The sequence below is a fragment of the Urocitellus parryii genome, chromosome 15, assembly GCF_045843805.1.
Source record: "Urocitellus parryii isolate mUroPar1 chromosome 15, mUroPar1.hap1, whole genome shotgun sequence".
NCBI lineage: Eukaryota > Metazoa > Chordata > Mammalia > Rodentia > Sciuridae > Urocitellus > Urocitellus parryii.
In genome coordinates this window covers 43,795,383-43,809,496 of record NC_135545.1, presented here as the reverse complement: position 1 = coordinate 43,809,496, position 14,114 = coordinate 43,795,383, and the positions used below count along the sequence as shown (strand labels likewise).

The 14,114-nt window shown below is 39.3% G+C and overlaps 1 protein-coding gene across 4 annotated transcripts in view; it reads right to left on the bottom strand.

Annotated features, from left to right (window-relative positions):
• Positions 1 to 2,882: 2,882 nt before the first annotated feature.
• Positions 2,883 to 14,114, bottom strand: part of Utp4 (UTP4 small subunit processome component) — a 28,903-nt gene continuing 17,671 nt past the window's right edge. For 3 of the 4 annotated variants that reach the window (XM_026404477.2, XM_026404478.2, XM_026404476.2), the window contains 7 exons: positions 13,443 to 13,565; positions 12,832 to 12,988; positions 11,577 to 11,683; positions 9,177 to 9,272; positions 5,859 to 6,044; positions 3,748 to 3,858; positions 2,884 to 3,094 (listed from right to left, as the gene is read on the bottom strand). In XM_026404477.2, coding sequence (XP_026260262.1) covers positions 2,978 to 3,094; positions 3,748 to 3,858; positions 5,859 to 6,044; positions 9,177 to 9,272; positions 11,577 to 11,683; positions 12,832 to 12,988; positions 13,443 to 13,565 — 897 coding nt within the window. In that variant the 3' untranslated portion in view covers positions 2,884 to 2,977. Of the gene's footprint in view, positions 3,095 to 3,747; positions 3,859 to 5,858; positions 6,045 to 9,176; positions 9,273 to 11,576; positions 11,684 to 12,831; positions 12,989 to 13,442; positions 13,566 to 14,114 lie in introns of all 4 variants that reach the window. The other variant, XM_077792947.1, reaches the window with a different exon arrangement.

The following is a 14,114-nucleotide window of genomic DNA, read 5'->3' as shown; positions in this document are numbered from 1 at the left end:
AGTATACAAACTGCAGCTGCTTCCCCTACCTCCAAAAACTAGAAAAGCTCCACTTTTCTCTACAGTATAGATTGTAGTTCAAAATAAAATTCCACTTAAAGTTTTTTTTTTTGTACTAGGGATTGAACCCAGAGGTATTTTACCACTAAGCCATGTCCCCAGCTCTTAATTATTTTTAAAAATTGAGACAGGGTCTCACTAAGTTGCTGAGGTTGGCCTCGAATTTGTAATCCTCCTGCTTCAGTGTCCCAAGTCACTGGACTACAGACATGTGCAACTGTGCCCAGCTTGAAGAAAAGTTTTGATGCTCAAAAGAAAGCTTAAAAAAAAAAAAAAACCAACAAAACAAAACAAAATTAAAAAGATGACTTCTAACTTTCTTTCACTATTCTGAGATTTTAGTTTTTCTCAGTCTACTTTGTGTATATGTATATGCCTCCAGGGTAAAGCTCAATTATCCAGTCAGATTACTAACCAGTACATGGTAAAAATAAAATTTTAAAGCATTTGAATCCAATTGGAAGAAACACTATTCCTAGACTGGTCTTATATCAAATCAAATAGAACCAAGTATGAACAGCACCCTGCAATGCCCAAAACAAACGTAATAGCAAAGATGAAACTACTTAAAACATCCAGTTTACATAACTCCCCAATGTGTGGGAAATGTGTACTTGAGTGTTCCTCTGACTTAACACTGGCTTGTCTTTCATACTTCCCAATTTCTCTAACTTGTCCCAGTTGGTTTTTGCTTAATTTTATCTAGTTTTCTACTTAAGAACAATTTCAAGACCCAATGCTTTTTTTACTACCCATACCATTTATGGAAGTCCAAGTCATAGGCTGGAAGCCTTGCAAAGAAATGCTTTCCACTTTCAGTTTTACTTCTTCACTCAAATGATCTGAGGCCTGTCAGAAATAGATCCTCTACAATCCAGGAGCTTTTAAATATGGCTAAGTGGGCTGGGGGTGTAGCTCGGTAGTAGAGTACTTGCCTAGAATATGTAAGGCTCCGCTTTAAAAAAAAAAAGTCAAATTGCAAACTAGACTCCAGTTAATAACAATTTCCTGGATTTAAAGCTTTTTAAACAGTGAAAGTAAGCAAGTTAATATTTAAGGCATCTTAGCCTCCCTCTCTTCACATTCAATGTAAACTTTGGTTTCAACCACATGAAACTGTTTTTTTTTGGTGGTACTGGGAATGGAACTCAGGACCTGCATTAATATGTACCCAAGAGCTTTTATTTTTTATTTTGAAAAATTTTGAGGGGTTGGGGTTGTGGCTCAGTGGTAAAGCACTTGTCTAGCACAGGAGAGGTATTGGGTTTGATCCTCAGAAGCACATAAAAATAAATAAAGGTATTGTGTCCATCTACAACTAAAAAAAAATTTTGGAATTTTTTATTTGAAAAATAAAACTAAAAGCTCTATTTTTTTTTTTTTTTTTTACTAAAAGCTCTATTAACCAGGCTGTCCCAAACTTATGATCCTCCTGCCTCAGCTTTCTGAGTAGCTGAGATTATTGGCATGAGCCACCATAACCCAGCAACTCATAACATTTTTTTTTAGCAAAGCTGGGATTGACCACGTTATTGGAAAGGTCATCAATAATCCACTCTAACACAGACTGGCAACAGTGTTATAGAAGAAAACTTATTCAAGAAGAAATTATTTTACATAGTGATCAAAGAAATTATAGCTGTTTCTTTTTTTTTTTTAATATTTATTTTTTAGTTCTCGGCGGACACAACATCTTTGTTGGTATGTGGTGCTGAGGATCGAACCCGGGTCGCACGCATGCCAGGCGAGCGCGCTACCGCTTGAGCCACATCCCCAGCCCTAGCTGTTTCGCTGTAAAACCTAAACAGATGGGACAGAAAAGTGCCAAGTATTGTAAACCTTGTTATCTGTGCCCTCTTGTCAAATGGGATATATTGTCCTTTATGTCACAAATGATTAGGCTATTTGGCTCTCTTCTAAGCTGTTAATTCTCCTCCCACACATCTGCCTTAAATTCCCTCACTTATTTTCCCTTTCCAGATTGGAGGGTGTGGCTCACCTTGGCAAAAATGTTTTTTTTTACCAGCACTTCACTCATGATGCCATCAGAACCCACATACTTTTATGCCTGTACCTCAGCCCTCCATCCCCCAAACAAAACCATACATACTGGGTTTCCACAGGCAGGCAACAGAATACATCCACTGAGATGGGAAATTTATTTCCTCCATTCAGGTTAACTGCGGTTCCTCACGTTCTAACTTAAAGCTCACCCTGAAACTAGTCAATCATAAAAATGTCAAAGCAGGTAGAAAGGAACAGAAAAGGTGACATATACAGTTTCTCGGGTCCCTACCTCTCCTCCTCCTCTCCAACAAAATCCCTAATGTTTTCTTAGCTTTTGATACTGACATATGATAGGTGAAAAGATGGGTAAAGGCTGATTTTTTTTTTCCCTTTTAAATAAAATTAACAGCTGACTGCAAAAATGCATTTATTTTTCCATGGACTTTTCTCTCATGATGCTGCAGCTAAAATTCTTCCTTGAACCTAAGGCTGATTATGGATGGCTGTTAGTGGTGAGGCTATCTTTAATATGTAACCACAATCCCCTGCCCTCCAGGGGATACCTTCTCATGCCTTTGCATAGGTTGCATATTGGCAGGAAGTGACCTTCAGCCCTCTGAAGATTCAGGCACATGGTAGGAAATAAAGGGACAGATCACCTTTTTTTTCTGAGATCTAAAGAACAAACAGGAAACTGGAAAAACTAGATGGGTTGTGGCTACTCAGAACATTATCCCCATTGCAGGAAACCTCCACTCACTTTTATCCAGTGAAGGGAAATTACTGTCCATTGTTTTAGAAGATAACATTAATAATGACTTGTTCTAAAGAATAACTTTGTTTTATTATCATGATTTGTGAAAAGAAACAGGGTAGACAGTTCAAGGAAGGACACAGACAGTGCCCTGTTCTAGGTTCCAAATTTCTTCTTTTTGATGGGTGGTGGGAGCTGAGCGATGATGTCATCCAGGGGCCGTTCTACTGCCACAAGTGTCCTTTCATCCAAAAGATCCATGAAGAGTAAGGGCTGCAGAGAGATGAAAGTAAGGCCACCAGGAGTTATAATCAAGGGCCAGTTCTGAATAGAATAGAACTAAAAAGTTAGCCTCATTCAAAGCTCGATGCAATCAAGTCTAACAATTTTTCCTGCACTCAAAACAGTCAGGAAGTTGTGAGCTTTTAAATGAATCCATCCATTAAAAAAATCTGACTGTGGAAAAACTCTGAGTTGGCTCAAGTAGCTGTAGCATCATAAGCTCAATGGATATGTTTAATATACAGTGAAAAGACTTGCCATAAAAAGAGGAAATCACAACTAATTCAGTGACTTCCATTTGCTTAAAATTCATGTCAGGAACATTCTCTAACAGGAAATCAAGTTGAAAAACCAGCTTTCACCCTTAAAAGACCCCCCACCGGAGCACCAACATCATTTGAGATAAGTATTGAACACCAGCCTCTAACTTAAGAACAATGAAAAAGAAATGCTTCTAACTTACTGAGGCAAGAACAACGGAATCGAGACACAGGGACAGAGGACCTCAAATGGTCATTTGTCCCTCCCAAACCAGGATTTCTACATATAAAGTGAAGGTGTTCTTGTCTTCTTATTGTGGAGCTTATTACATTTTGATAATACCAGGAGGAGTCAGCCATGCAACATACAACAAGATATTTTACCTTATATATTTTAGAAATTTTAAAGGCGTGGGCTGTGCGCCTCCGGAAGACATCTGATTCATTTGTGGGAGGAAGTGGATTGTAGAGTAAGGTCTTGTCATTTGGAAGAGGCTAAAAAGACAAAGGACACTATTTAAAACGTTACTTTTATTTTTTATTTATTTATTTTGGGTACCGGGAATTGAAATCGGGGACACCCAACCACTGAGCCAACATCCCCAGCTCTATTTTGTATTTTTATTTAGAGACAGAGTCTCACTGAGTTGCTTAGCACCTCACCATTGCTAAGGCTGGCTTTGAACTTGTGATCCTCCTCTCTCAGCCTCTCAAGCCACTGGGATTACACACATGCACCACTATGCCCGCCTAAAATGTTACTTTTATTGAACTTGCACAGACCAAAGGATTGTAGTGGTTTTTCAGGCCAACACCATCTTCCAATTACCATGTTGATTATTCACTACTCCTGTATTTTACCTTTTTTTTCCTTACTTTGGAAAGACAGTTGTGGAACTATTCCAGTCATACCTCAGAGGAGGCAAGAGAGCACTTGGTACTCCACGAGATAAAAGGACCCAGCTAAGGCTTTTGGCTAATCTCACCAGCAACACTTTGTCAGAATGGAATAAATCAGCATGTGCAGAAACTCAGCCCACACAGGATTTGTGCTTTCTAGACTCTTCCCCAACAAGATCACAGACTGGCTAACTGACTGAAGTTCTCCCCAGGTGAAACCTCAACACAAACCACTCCCAGTGATGTCACTGACACCTCAAGAGATGGCCTCTGGCGAAACAAATGATACTGCCATCTCTGACTTCTTGGGAAATAACTGTTCCCAGTTTGAGGAAGTGATGGACTTATCACCAAGGCTTGAGAGAAAGCCATCTGGACCAAGTTACAGGGAAGCATGCGAGTAGGAGGGGCCCTTCCTGTATCACTCATCTTGCAGAAGGCACTTGTCAGCCAGCTCTGCTTCCCACACCCAGAGGACACAGGGCCCACGAGATGAATTTCAGTGACACATCCCTATGCACACCTCCTTTAGAACCATCTGCTTGTTTCCCCATGCTCCTTCCACCCCCACCTTCGTAGATACACCAAAACAGCCAATGTTGGTTGTAATCTAAGCCCAAAGCGCAGTACTGGCATGGCCATAACCCATAATGCTCCTAGGAAAGAAAGTCTCTGCCCAGTAAAGACATGTATATTTGGGGGCTAGGGTTATGCCTTAGAGGTAGAGCCCTTGCCTGACATGTGCGAGGCCCTGGGTTTGATCCTCAGCACCACATAAAAATAAATAAAGATTGTGGGCTGTGGCTGTGGCTTTGCAGTAAGTAGAGCACTTGCCTAGCACATGCAAGGCCCTGGTTCAATCCTCAGCACCACATTAAAATAAAGGTATTGTGTCCAACTACAACTAATAAATAAATAAAGATTGTGTCCATCTACAACCAAAAAAATTTTATAAAGGGCTGGGGCTGTAACTCAGTGGCAGAGCACTTGCCTAGCATATATGAGGCACTGGGTTCGATCCTCAGCACCACATAAAAATAAATAAAATAAAGGTATAAAAAATTAAAAAAAAAAAGACATGTATATTTGGGGTAAATCAAACAGCGGCTTGCAAAGAATCATAGTCACAAAGAAAGGACTTTTTTCTGACTGAACTTTTCTCAAGACTTGAAGACCAACTCCTCCCTGCTACAGGATCTTTAGCCAAGGGATACAGTGGTAAAAACATCTAATTTAACGAAACCATGTTATTCAGCCACCCTAGGATTTTGAGTTGAAATAAGTTGGTCAAATCAATGATGTTCCCTGATGAGAGTGATCTTGTGAATACCAACCCAATCACTTTTCTACTTAAGTTTGTGTGCTTACTGGCAAAGTAGAGAAATAATCACATCAACAAACACCAGCATACAAAGGGTAACCCCTTCCCTGAAAGCCTCCCAACAGTGGAAATGTAAATGAGGAAATATATCAAAAGCTGCTTTCCACCAAAGAATATAATAGGATACTTAATTCTGATTCTTTCTCTCATTAGTCTCTATGAATTTGAAGATTCCTAAGTGAAAAACATTCAGGGGGGGATATGCAGAACTCACCAACGACTTATCAATGATGCAGAACATGTAGGCATCATGGAGGAGGATGTGCATTGGTCTCTTGGGATGAAAACTGATGTGTGTGATGGGAGTATCTCTTTGAAGCCAAAGATGGTGAAACCCCTGTTTCTGGATATTCCGGCTCCACTCTGTGTACTGTTTTTCTGGGATACTGTACTCAAATACCTGATGAAAGTAAAGATTCAGAGGGAATGTAGCTCAGTACCCACAAAAATCCAAAAGGGCCATAACCTTTATGGGTCTTAGCCCTGATTCCTGAACAGAAAATATCTAAACAATATTTGACTATACCATATTTAGTCTTATGCTTTCCTACCACTTGTTTTTAAATGTAAAGGTAAACTACAGAATAAGAGAAAAGAAATTATCCTGCAATCTCCCCCACACACTTTTTTTTTTTATATGGGGGATTTAAACCAAGGGTGCTGTACTACTTGTGCCACCAAGCCACATACCCAGACCTTTTATTTTTTTAGGGTACTAGGGATTGAATTCAGGGGCACTTGACCACGGAGCCACATCCCCAGCCCTATTTTGTATTTTATTTAGAGACAGGGTCTGAGTTGCTTAGCACCTTGCTTTGCTGAGGGTGGCTTTGAACTCTCAATCCTCCTGTATCAGCCTCCTAAACTGCTGGGATTACAGGCATGTGCTACCACACCTAACTATTTTTTGAGACAGGGTCTCACTAAGTTGCTTAGGGTCTCCTAAGTTGCTGACGCTGGCTTTGAACTTGCAATCCTCTTGCTTCAGTCTTCTGAGTTGCTAGCATTATAGGCATGTGTCTCGGTACCCAGCTACTCTGCAATCTTTTTTTTTTTTTTTTTTTTTTTGCCTAAATGAAAGAAGTTTTATTGATAAGCAGGTAGAACAGTCACAAAAATACAACATGCAACACACACACAAAAACTGGAAAGTTGCCAGACAACCCCCGCTCTCCTTCCTGATCTTCTATTTTCTCTACATTGACTCTCTCGGCCTACTGCTGGTTCCTGCTCCCTTGTAACTTTGGCCCATCCGGTTCAGATTTGCCTTGGAGCCAGTGAACTCCTATATCCAAGGAGTTCAGAGCCAACTACTATTTGACCAGAATTTGTCTTTTTGTCCAATTCTTGGGCAAGAGTCTGATTAGCCAAGCTCCCCTGCCTTTGTGACCTGTGGCTGCCTCTAATCTTGTTGGGGAGTGGCAGTGGGGGCAACCCTTCGATCTTGATATCTCTCTTTCCGAAGACAAGAGCAGCCTTCAATTTGTTTTTCTTGTTCTTCTTCTTCTTCTTTTTTTTTTTTTTTTAGAGCTAGTAGGGGACTGAACCCAGGGGCTTCCTACTATTGAGCATCCCCAATCCTTTTTAATTTTTTATTTATGAGAGAGGATCTGCCTAAATTGATGATGCTGGTCTCAAATCTTGATTCTCCTGCCTCCGCCTCCCTAGGTGCTTGGATTACAGGCATGTGTCACCACACTCAGCTGGACTTCAGTTTCTTGCTCATATCTTTTCAGAGACATTTCATGCATATAATAATATTGTTCTGTACCATACTTTTTTCATTTACCCTTATACTGTGGAGACTGGCACCTATCGATACTTACACAGATCATGACCCCCTTTTTTCCATGTTTTTAACAGATGTAATATTTGTACTTATTTATGGACTACAGTGTTGTAATTCAGTACATATACAAAATATATAATAATCAAATCATACTAATTAGCATTTCCATTTCCTTGAACACCATTACTATGTGTTGGGATTCTCTATGCTCTTCTAATTGTTTTGAAATACAAAACTTAACTGTTAATTGTGCCCCTTTGAAGAACACAATCAACAGTAATAATTCACTCACTTTATGGATTAATCATGATTTACTTATCTCATCTGCTTAAATGGACATTAGGTTGCTTATAATCTTTGGCTATTCCAAAAAAGGCTGCAATTTATTCTTTGTCGTTTTGCACAACTGAACACATAAAGGAAGAATGCTCAGAAGTGGAACTTCTGAGTAAAAGTCTATATGGACTTAAAAATTCTGAAGAAACTGCCAAAATGTCCTCCAAAGGGGTACACTAATTTATGCAGAGGGTTCCTTCGCTCATAACACTTTGTATTTTATTAACTCTGTAATCCTTGCTAATCAAACAGGTACAAAAAAAATTCCCACCAGTTTTAATAACTGAAAAAACATAAGGGAACAATGCATAGTAAAAGATGTCAGGTGAACAAAAGCAAGGCTATACCTTCACTAAACTTCAGCCTTCGGTCAAGGACTCAGTGAGAGATTTCAGTTTTTGGACATAGTGTGTGTGTCTGAGTGTAAAAACTGCTCATCACATACTAAGTAGCATTTGCCTAAAGGTCTACTCAAATATGCTCCCTAGATCACGTTTAATCTTTCTAAGGTCAGGGGGATATATGATGATGTTTCTTATCATCTCCACTTTACAGATGAGACAGAATATTGATGATGTCTGATTTCCTCACCTGCACAAGTAAAAGTGGATTATACATTCTTTAATCACTTTGAATTCTCAAAATCTTGTCATCCCATATTCAGCTTAGGACCTGAGCCCATTTTATCTATTAGTCTAAAATTAATACTGAGTGGAATGAGCACATCAAAATTCCTCCACCCAGGCTGGGATTGTGGCTCAGTGGTAGAGCGCTGTCTTGCATGTGCAAGGCACTGGGTTCAATTCTCAGCACCACATATAAATAAATGAATAAAATAAAGATCCTTCAGCATCTTTTTTTTTTTTTAAAGAGAGAGAATTTTAATATTTATTTCTTAGTTTTTCGGCGGACACAACATCTGTTTGTATGTGGTGCTGAGGTTCGAACCCGGGCCGCACACATGCCAGGCGAGCTTGAGCTACATCCCCAGCCCCCTTCAGCATCTTAAAAAAAAAAAAATTCCTCCATCCTCCTGTTTCTGTGCTCTAGAATCTGTTTCACCATGCAAACTGTGCCCATCAAAACAATAGGTACGGGGCTGGGGATGTGGCTCAGGCAGTACCGCGCTCGCCTGGCATGCGTGCGGCCCGGGTTCGATCCTCAGCACCACATACAAACAAAGATGTTGTGTCCGCCAAAAACTAAATAATAAATATTAAAAAAAAAAAAAAAAAACAATAGGTACTGGTAGCCTAAGATGAGTCCAGGTCACACACAGAAGCTTCTCTTCACACAGGACAAATAACTGCATGCTGTGCCTTCTGAAAAAAGATCCTTCAACCATTACCTCAGCTTCCAGGTTACTATCTAGTAGAATGGAATTAGAAACACTGAATTTTCTCTTACCTGCTGGTCAGAATGAGCGATGACAAGGTTGTTAGTAATGGGTGCAATGGCCAGAGCAGTCACTGGAAAATTATAAGCAGGCACTGTGCAGTGAAGCTGGGAAAAAAATAACAGAAAGAAAGAACAACTCTTTAAGGTACCTTCCCTCAAGAATGACTAGATGGTGTAGGTCAGTTTTTTTCAGTGTTTTTTTGTTTTCGTTTGTTCATTTACTTATTGGTACTAGGGATTGAACTCAGGGGCACTTAACCACAACCCCAGCCCTTCTTTTGCATTTTATTTTACTAACAGGATCTCACTGAATTGTTTAGGGCCTTGCTAAATTGATGAGACTGGCTTTGAATTCTCAATCCTCCTGCCTCAACCTCTCTAGCTGCTGGGATTATAGGTGTGCACCATGATGCCTGGTTCATTTTTATTTTTTTGATGCTAGGATTAATCCCTTATACATGCAAAACAAGTGCTCAATCACTGAGCTACACCTCTAACCCCTGAGTAGGTTTTTTTTTTTTTTTTAAACTGCTCCTTGGAACTCGAAAGAATTCTAAAAAGTTTCCATAAACTCCAGGCATTTCACTGTCAATAAAGCTTTCATTTTAAAAAAAAATTTGGTACCAGGGTTTAAACTGGGGCACTCGCTCACAGAGCCACATCCCCAGCAGATTTTGTATTTTATTTAGAGATAGAGTCAACTGTGTTGCTTAGTGTCTTGCTTTTGCTGAGGCTGGCTTTGAACTCGTGATCCTCCTGTCTCAGCCTCTCAAGATGCTGGGATTACAGGTGTGTGCCACTGCACCCAGCTTGACGACTTCTTCTTCTTCTTTTTTTTTTTTTTTTTGTGGTGTTGGGGATTGAGCCCAGGACCTTGTGCATGTGAGGCAAGACTCTACCAACTGAGCTATATCCCCAGCCCCTTGACTTTCATTTTTAATGTATGTCCAATATTTAGAAAACTGATAGCATCTGCAGAAAATTCAAGAGGCAAGCTTTTCCAACCAGGTGTGGTGGTACGCATCTTTTGTCCCAGCTACTAGAGAGGCTGAGATAGGAAGCTCTCAAGTTCAATGTCAGCCTTAGCAATTTAGAAAACCCTGTTTCAAAATAAAAAGGTCTGTGGATGTGGCTCAGTGGTAGAATGCTTCAGGGTTCAATTCCCAGTATCACCAAAAAAAGAGTAAAGCTTTTCCCTCAGAGTAAATTTGTCTGAATGAATTCCTCATAAATAAGCCTCTGAACAGGACATCTACAGCTCTAGTCTCCACTGGGTTTAAAATAAATTAATGCCTAGGGAGGATATTTATGTACAATTGCAAAGTACACATGCACTAAAGAAGGTTCTTTTATTTTTGATGCTGGGGATGGAATCCAGGGCCTTTCACATATCGGGCAAGTGGTTTACCAATGAACTACTCCCTAACCCACAAATACTCTTTGAAATGGCAAGCGAAGCTCAAAGGTAAATTTTTAGCACATGGCAGGAACATGTAATAAGGGTTAAATTCTGTATGCAGTAATACACAAATCTATGAAATTGTATTTTGGTGTCTATAAACTCTAATGCTTACTGTAAATTTTGAATAGTTCTAATCTGATTTTTGTGAGGAAGATGAGGACTTGTAAGGCATAATTCGTGACTTAGTTTTTTGTTTTGTTCTGTTTTGTTTTTGGTACTGGGGATGAAATTCAGGGCACTCAATCTCTGAGCCACATCCCCAGCCTTTTTTTGTATTTTATTTAGAGACAGGGTTGCACTGAGTTGCTTAGCACCTTTCTTTTTGCTGAGTCTGGCTTTGAACTTGCGATCCTCCTGGCTCAGCCTCTGAGCTGTTGGGATTACAAGTATATGCCACCTCACCCGGCATGAATATCAGATTTTCAAATTTCTATGCATGAATAGTTTTGTAATTTCTAGTGACTGATTTTAATGTAACAGAACATGGCTTCTGAATTTCAACAAAGTAAATCAAGAATCTAAAATAGGATAAATTTTTGGTTAGGAAAAAAGTCTAAGATGACTATTGTAGTGCATGCTTGTAATCCTAGCAATATGGGAGGCTGAGGTATGAAGATTACAAATTTGAGGCCAGCCTTGGAAATTTGGCAAGACTTGTTTCAAAAAATAAAAAAGGAGGCTGGGGTTGTGGCTCAGTGGTAAAGTGCTTACATAGCATGCTTGAGGCACTGAGTTCGATCCTCAGCACCACATAAATGTAAAAGAGAGATATTGTGTCCACTTAAATACATTTAAAAAATTAAATTAAAAAGGGATAGGGATATAGGGATATGGTACAGTGCTTGCATAGCATGTGTGAAGACTTGGGTTCAATACTCAGTATTGCAAAAAAACAAAACAATAACAACAAAACCCCCCAGACTGCTGATATGAAATCCTACACTCACCTTTAGATGCTTCACATTGTACACATGGACTCCAGCACTAGTTCCTGATGCTGCTAGCCAATTACCATCTGGACTGACTGCCAAAAGACACATGGCCTCCACTGTCCCTGTGAGGGCAAGAGAACAATTAAGTCTGTGAATTTACAATGTCCACAGCCAGCGTTGCCCTGGAGATGATGACAGAAACCAACAAGACCAACAGAGTTTTAAATCACTGATAGGATAATCTATTGAGTTATTGCAAATTAGTCCTGAATTTTAACTTGTCTAGTTTTTAACTAGCCAATCCTCATGTAAAGAGATCAGAGAAATAAAAATAAAGACATTACTTGCTCAGATCTGAGTAAGACAGTTTCTGTGCCAAAATATATGCTACATGAACCCCCTGCCCCAAACAATGAAAAAGCTTTATAACAGGACATATACCAGCTGCTAAAGAATGGGTGGCAATAACAGAAAGCATGCTAAAAGTGTCAGTCTAATAAGTTTTATTATAAAAATCATAGGTACTTTATAAATACTATCAGTTTAATTTATCTGAACCCTACTGGTATGCTTCTGGAACAGCTTATGAACAGGGAGAGTTAAAGTTCAAAGAGTTGACTTCCCAGGCTGATGGAGACTACATGATAATGAAGCAGGTAAAAAGTGAAGGGATTGGAAAAGCCCATGAGAAGTATCCAATTATCAGTTTTAAGCTGCATGCTAAATTTAAGGCTACAACAATTGACTCAGTAATAGTCACACTCACTCATGCATACTCATGCATGAAAAAATAGTCATAAACATAAAATGAACACAGGTAATGAAACTATAGACAAAAGAATATCTTCACTTTATACAAACAACTAACCAAAATGTAACATGTCCACAAAATCCCTACATTCAAACACATTGGAAAACACCAAAAAATTAAGGGTAGTTATTTCTGGGCGTCGGGATTAAAGATGATTTTAACTTTTTTCTTTCTCTGCTAACAAAACTCTTCAAGAAGCATGATGAAACTTCTCTGGCCCCAAATAAGGAAATCAAAAATCCAACGAGAAAAGAGTAGGTGTGAAGAACATTTCAGATCTCATCCAGCATCTTCATCTGCCAGATACCCCCTCCTACTTTAAATTGCAAACATGTGAGTGAATGTATTTGCTGGGTGGGAAGAGCATGCAGGAACACCCAACACTGAGGTCTATAAGGAAAAAATGTTATATTTGAAACTCTAAAAACTCTCCCCCGTGGCTAGTTAACAAACTCCCACCTGACTGAGGCTGGAAAGTATGGAGGTGCTTGAAGCTTCCTTCCAACAGCTGAAAGATGTGGAGAGACCCTTGATTTGATGCCACAAAAAGCTTTTTTGAATCTTCAGAAAACATAATCTGAAGCGCAGAGCGAAGGAACGCAGGCATTTTGGAAACCTTTGGGAGAACCAACAGCAAATACCAGTGAGAAAGAAGGCAGATCAACAGCCCAACAAAAATAATCACATCCAGGCTTAAAAATCACCAACATTTCCCATCTCGAAGCAAGCCAATCAACTAAGGGCCCAGAGCACTAGTATGCCTACTGTAACTGTGTGTCTCCCTTTTCATCTTGACAGTAAATGCTCAATTTCCTGCAATGGAACAACTAGGCTATATGAAATTACTAAGCAGGAAAGCATAAACTTTATTGCTACCTTTAGCATTTTCCTACCCCTCTCAAAAATATAAATCAATTCAAAATGAAAATAAAAGACTATTTTGTAACAGCTGTCTCCAAATAGCTTTTCACTGAGCAAGTATTCTCATCTAATTCATTTTCACCTCATACAGAAATCATACATCTAGGAAGTTTCTTCTTATGCAACCACATATTTCAAGTATCACTTACCCTTTTGAGGTTTATGTTGTCATGTTCATAATTCAGCCGATAGAGAAAAACCCGAGACACTGTGGAATAGGCTATCCAGCTTCCACATGGGGAGATACAGCTGCAAATAATGTTCTCAGGGCCCTGACAACAGTGGGAAGCAAGACTAAGAGTGCAAAACTTAGGACAAGATTCAGTAACATAAATCCTCAGGCTTTTGCCCTCTGGATATTTCCACAAATGCCTACACATAATCCTCAGAAATTTGTGTCACTCTTATTTCAGAAGCAGAGAATCTAACTGATGTGACTTTGATTTCCAAATTCAAGAACAAAGGTCTATCATACTGCACACTTACCTTGCTGCTTTCGGTAACTCAAAAGTAGCCTCACACTAAACCTCAACTTGAGAAACCTGAGTAGGGAAGCATTTAATGCAGAAAAGCTTGGAGGGATAGTACTGACTTTCTGTTTTGCCTATTACACCCCAATTTTAAAATCTATAAGAACAAATGAAAAATATTTGGAGAAGAAAGAACAAAAGTACCATGTAACATTTACAGAATTCTTTAAACTCTATTTATCTTGCAGTAATGGGGTCTGAACCTAAGGGTACTCTATTATCGATCTTTTTATTTTCTGAGATAGAGTCTCACTAAGTTGGCCAGGCTGGCATTGAACTTGCAATCCTCTT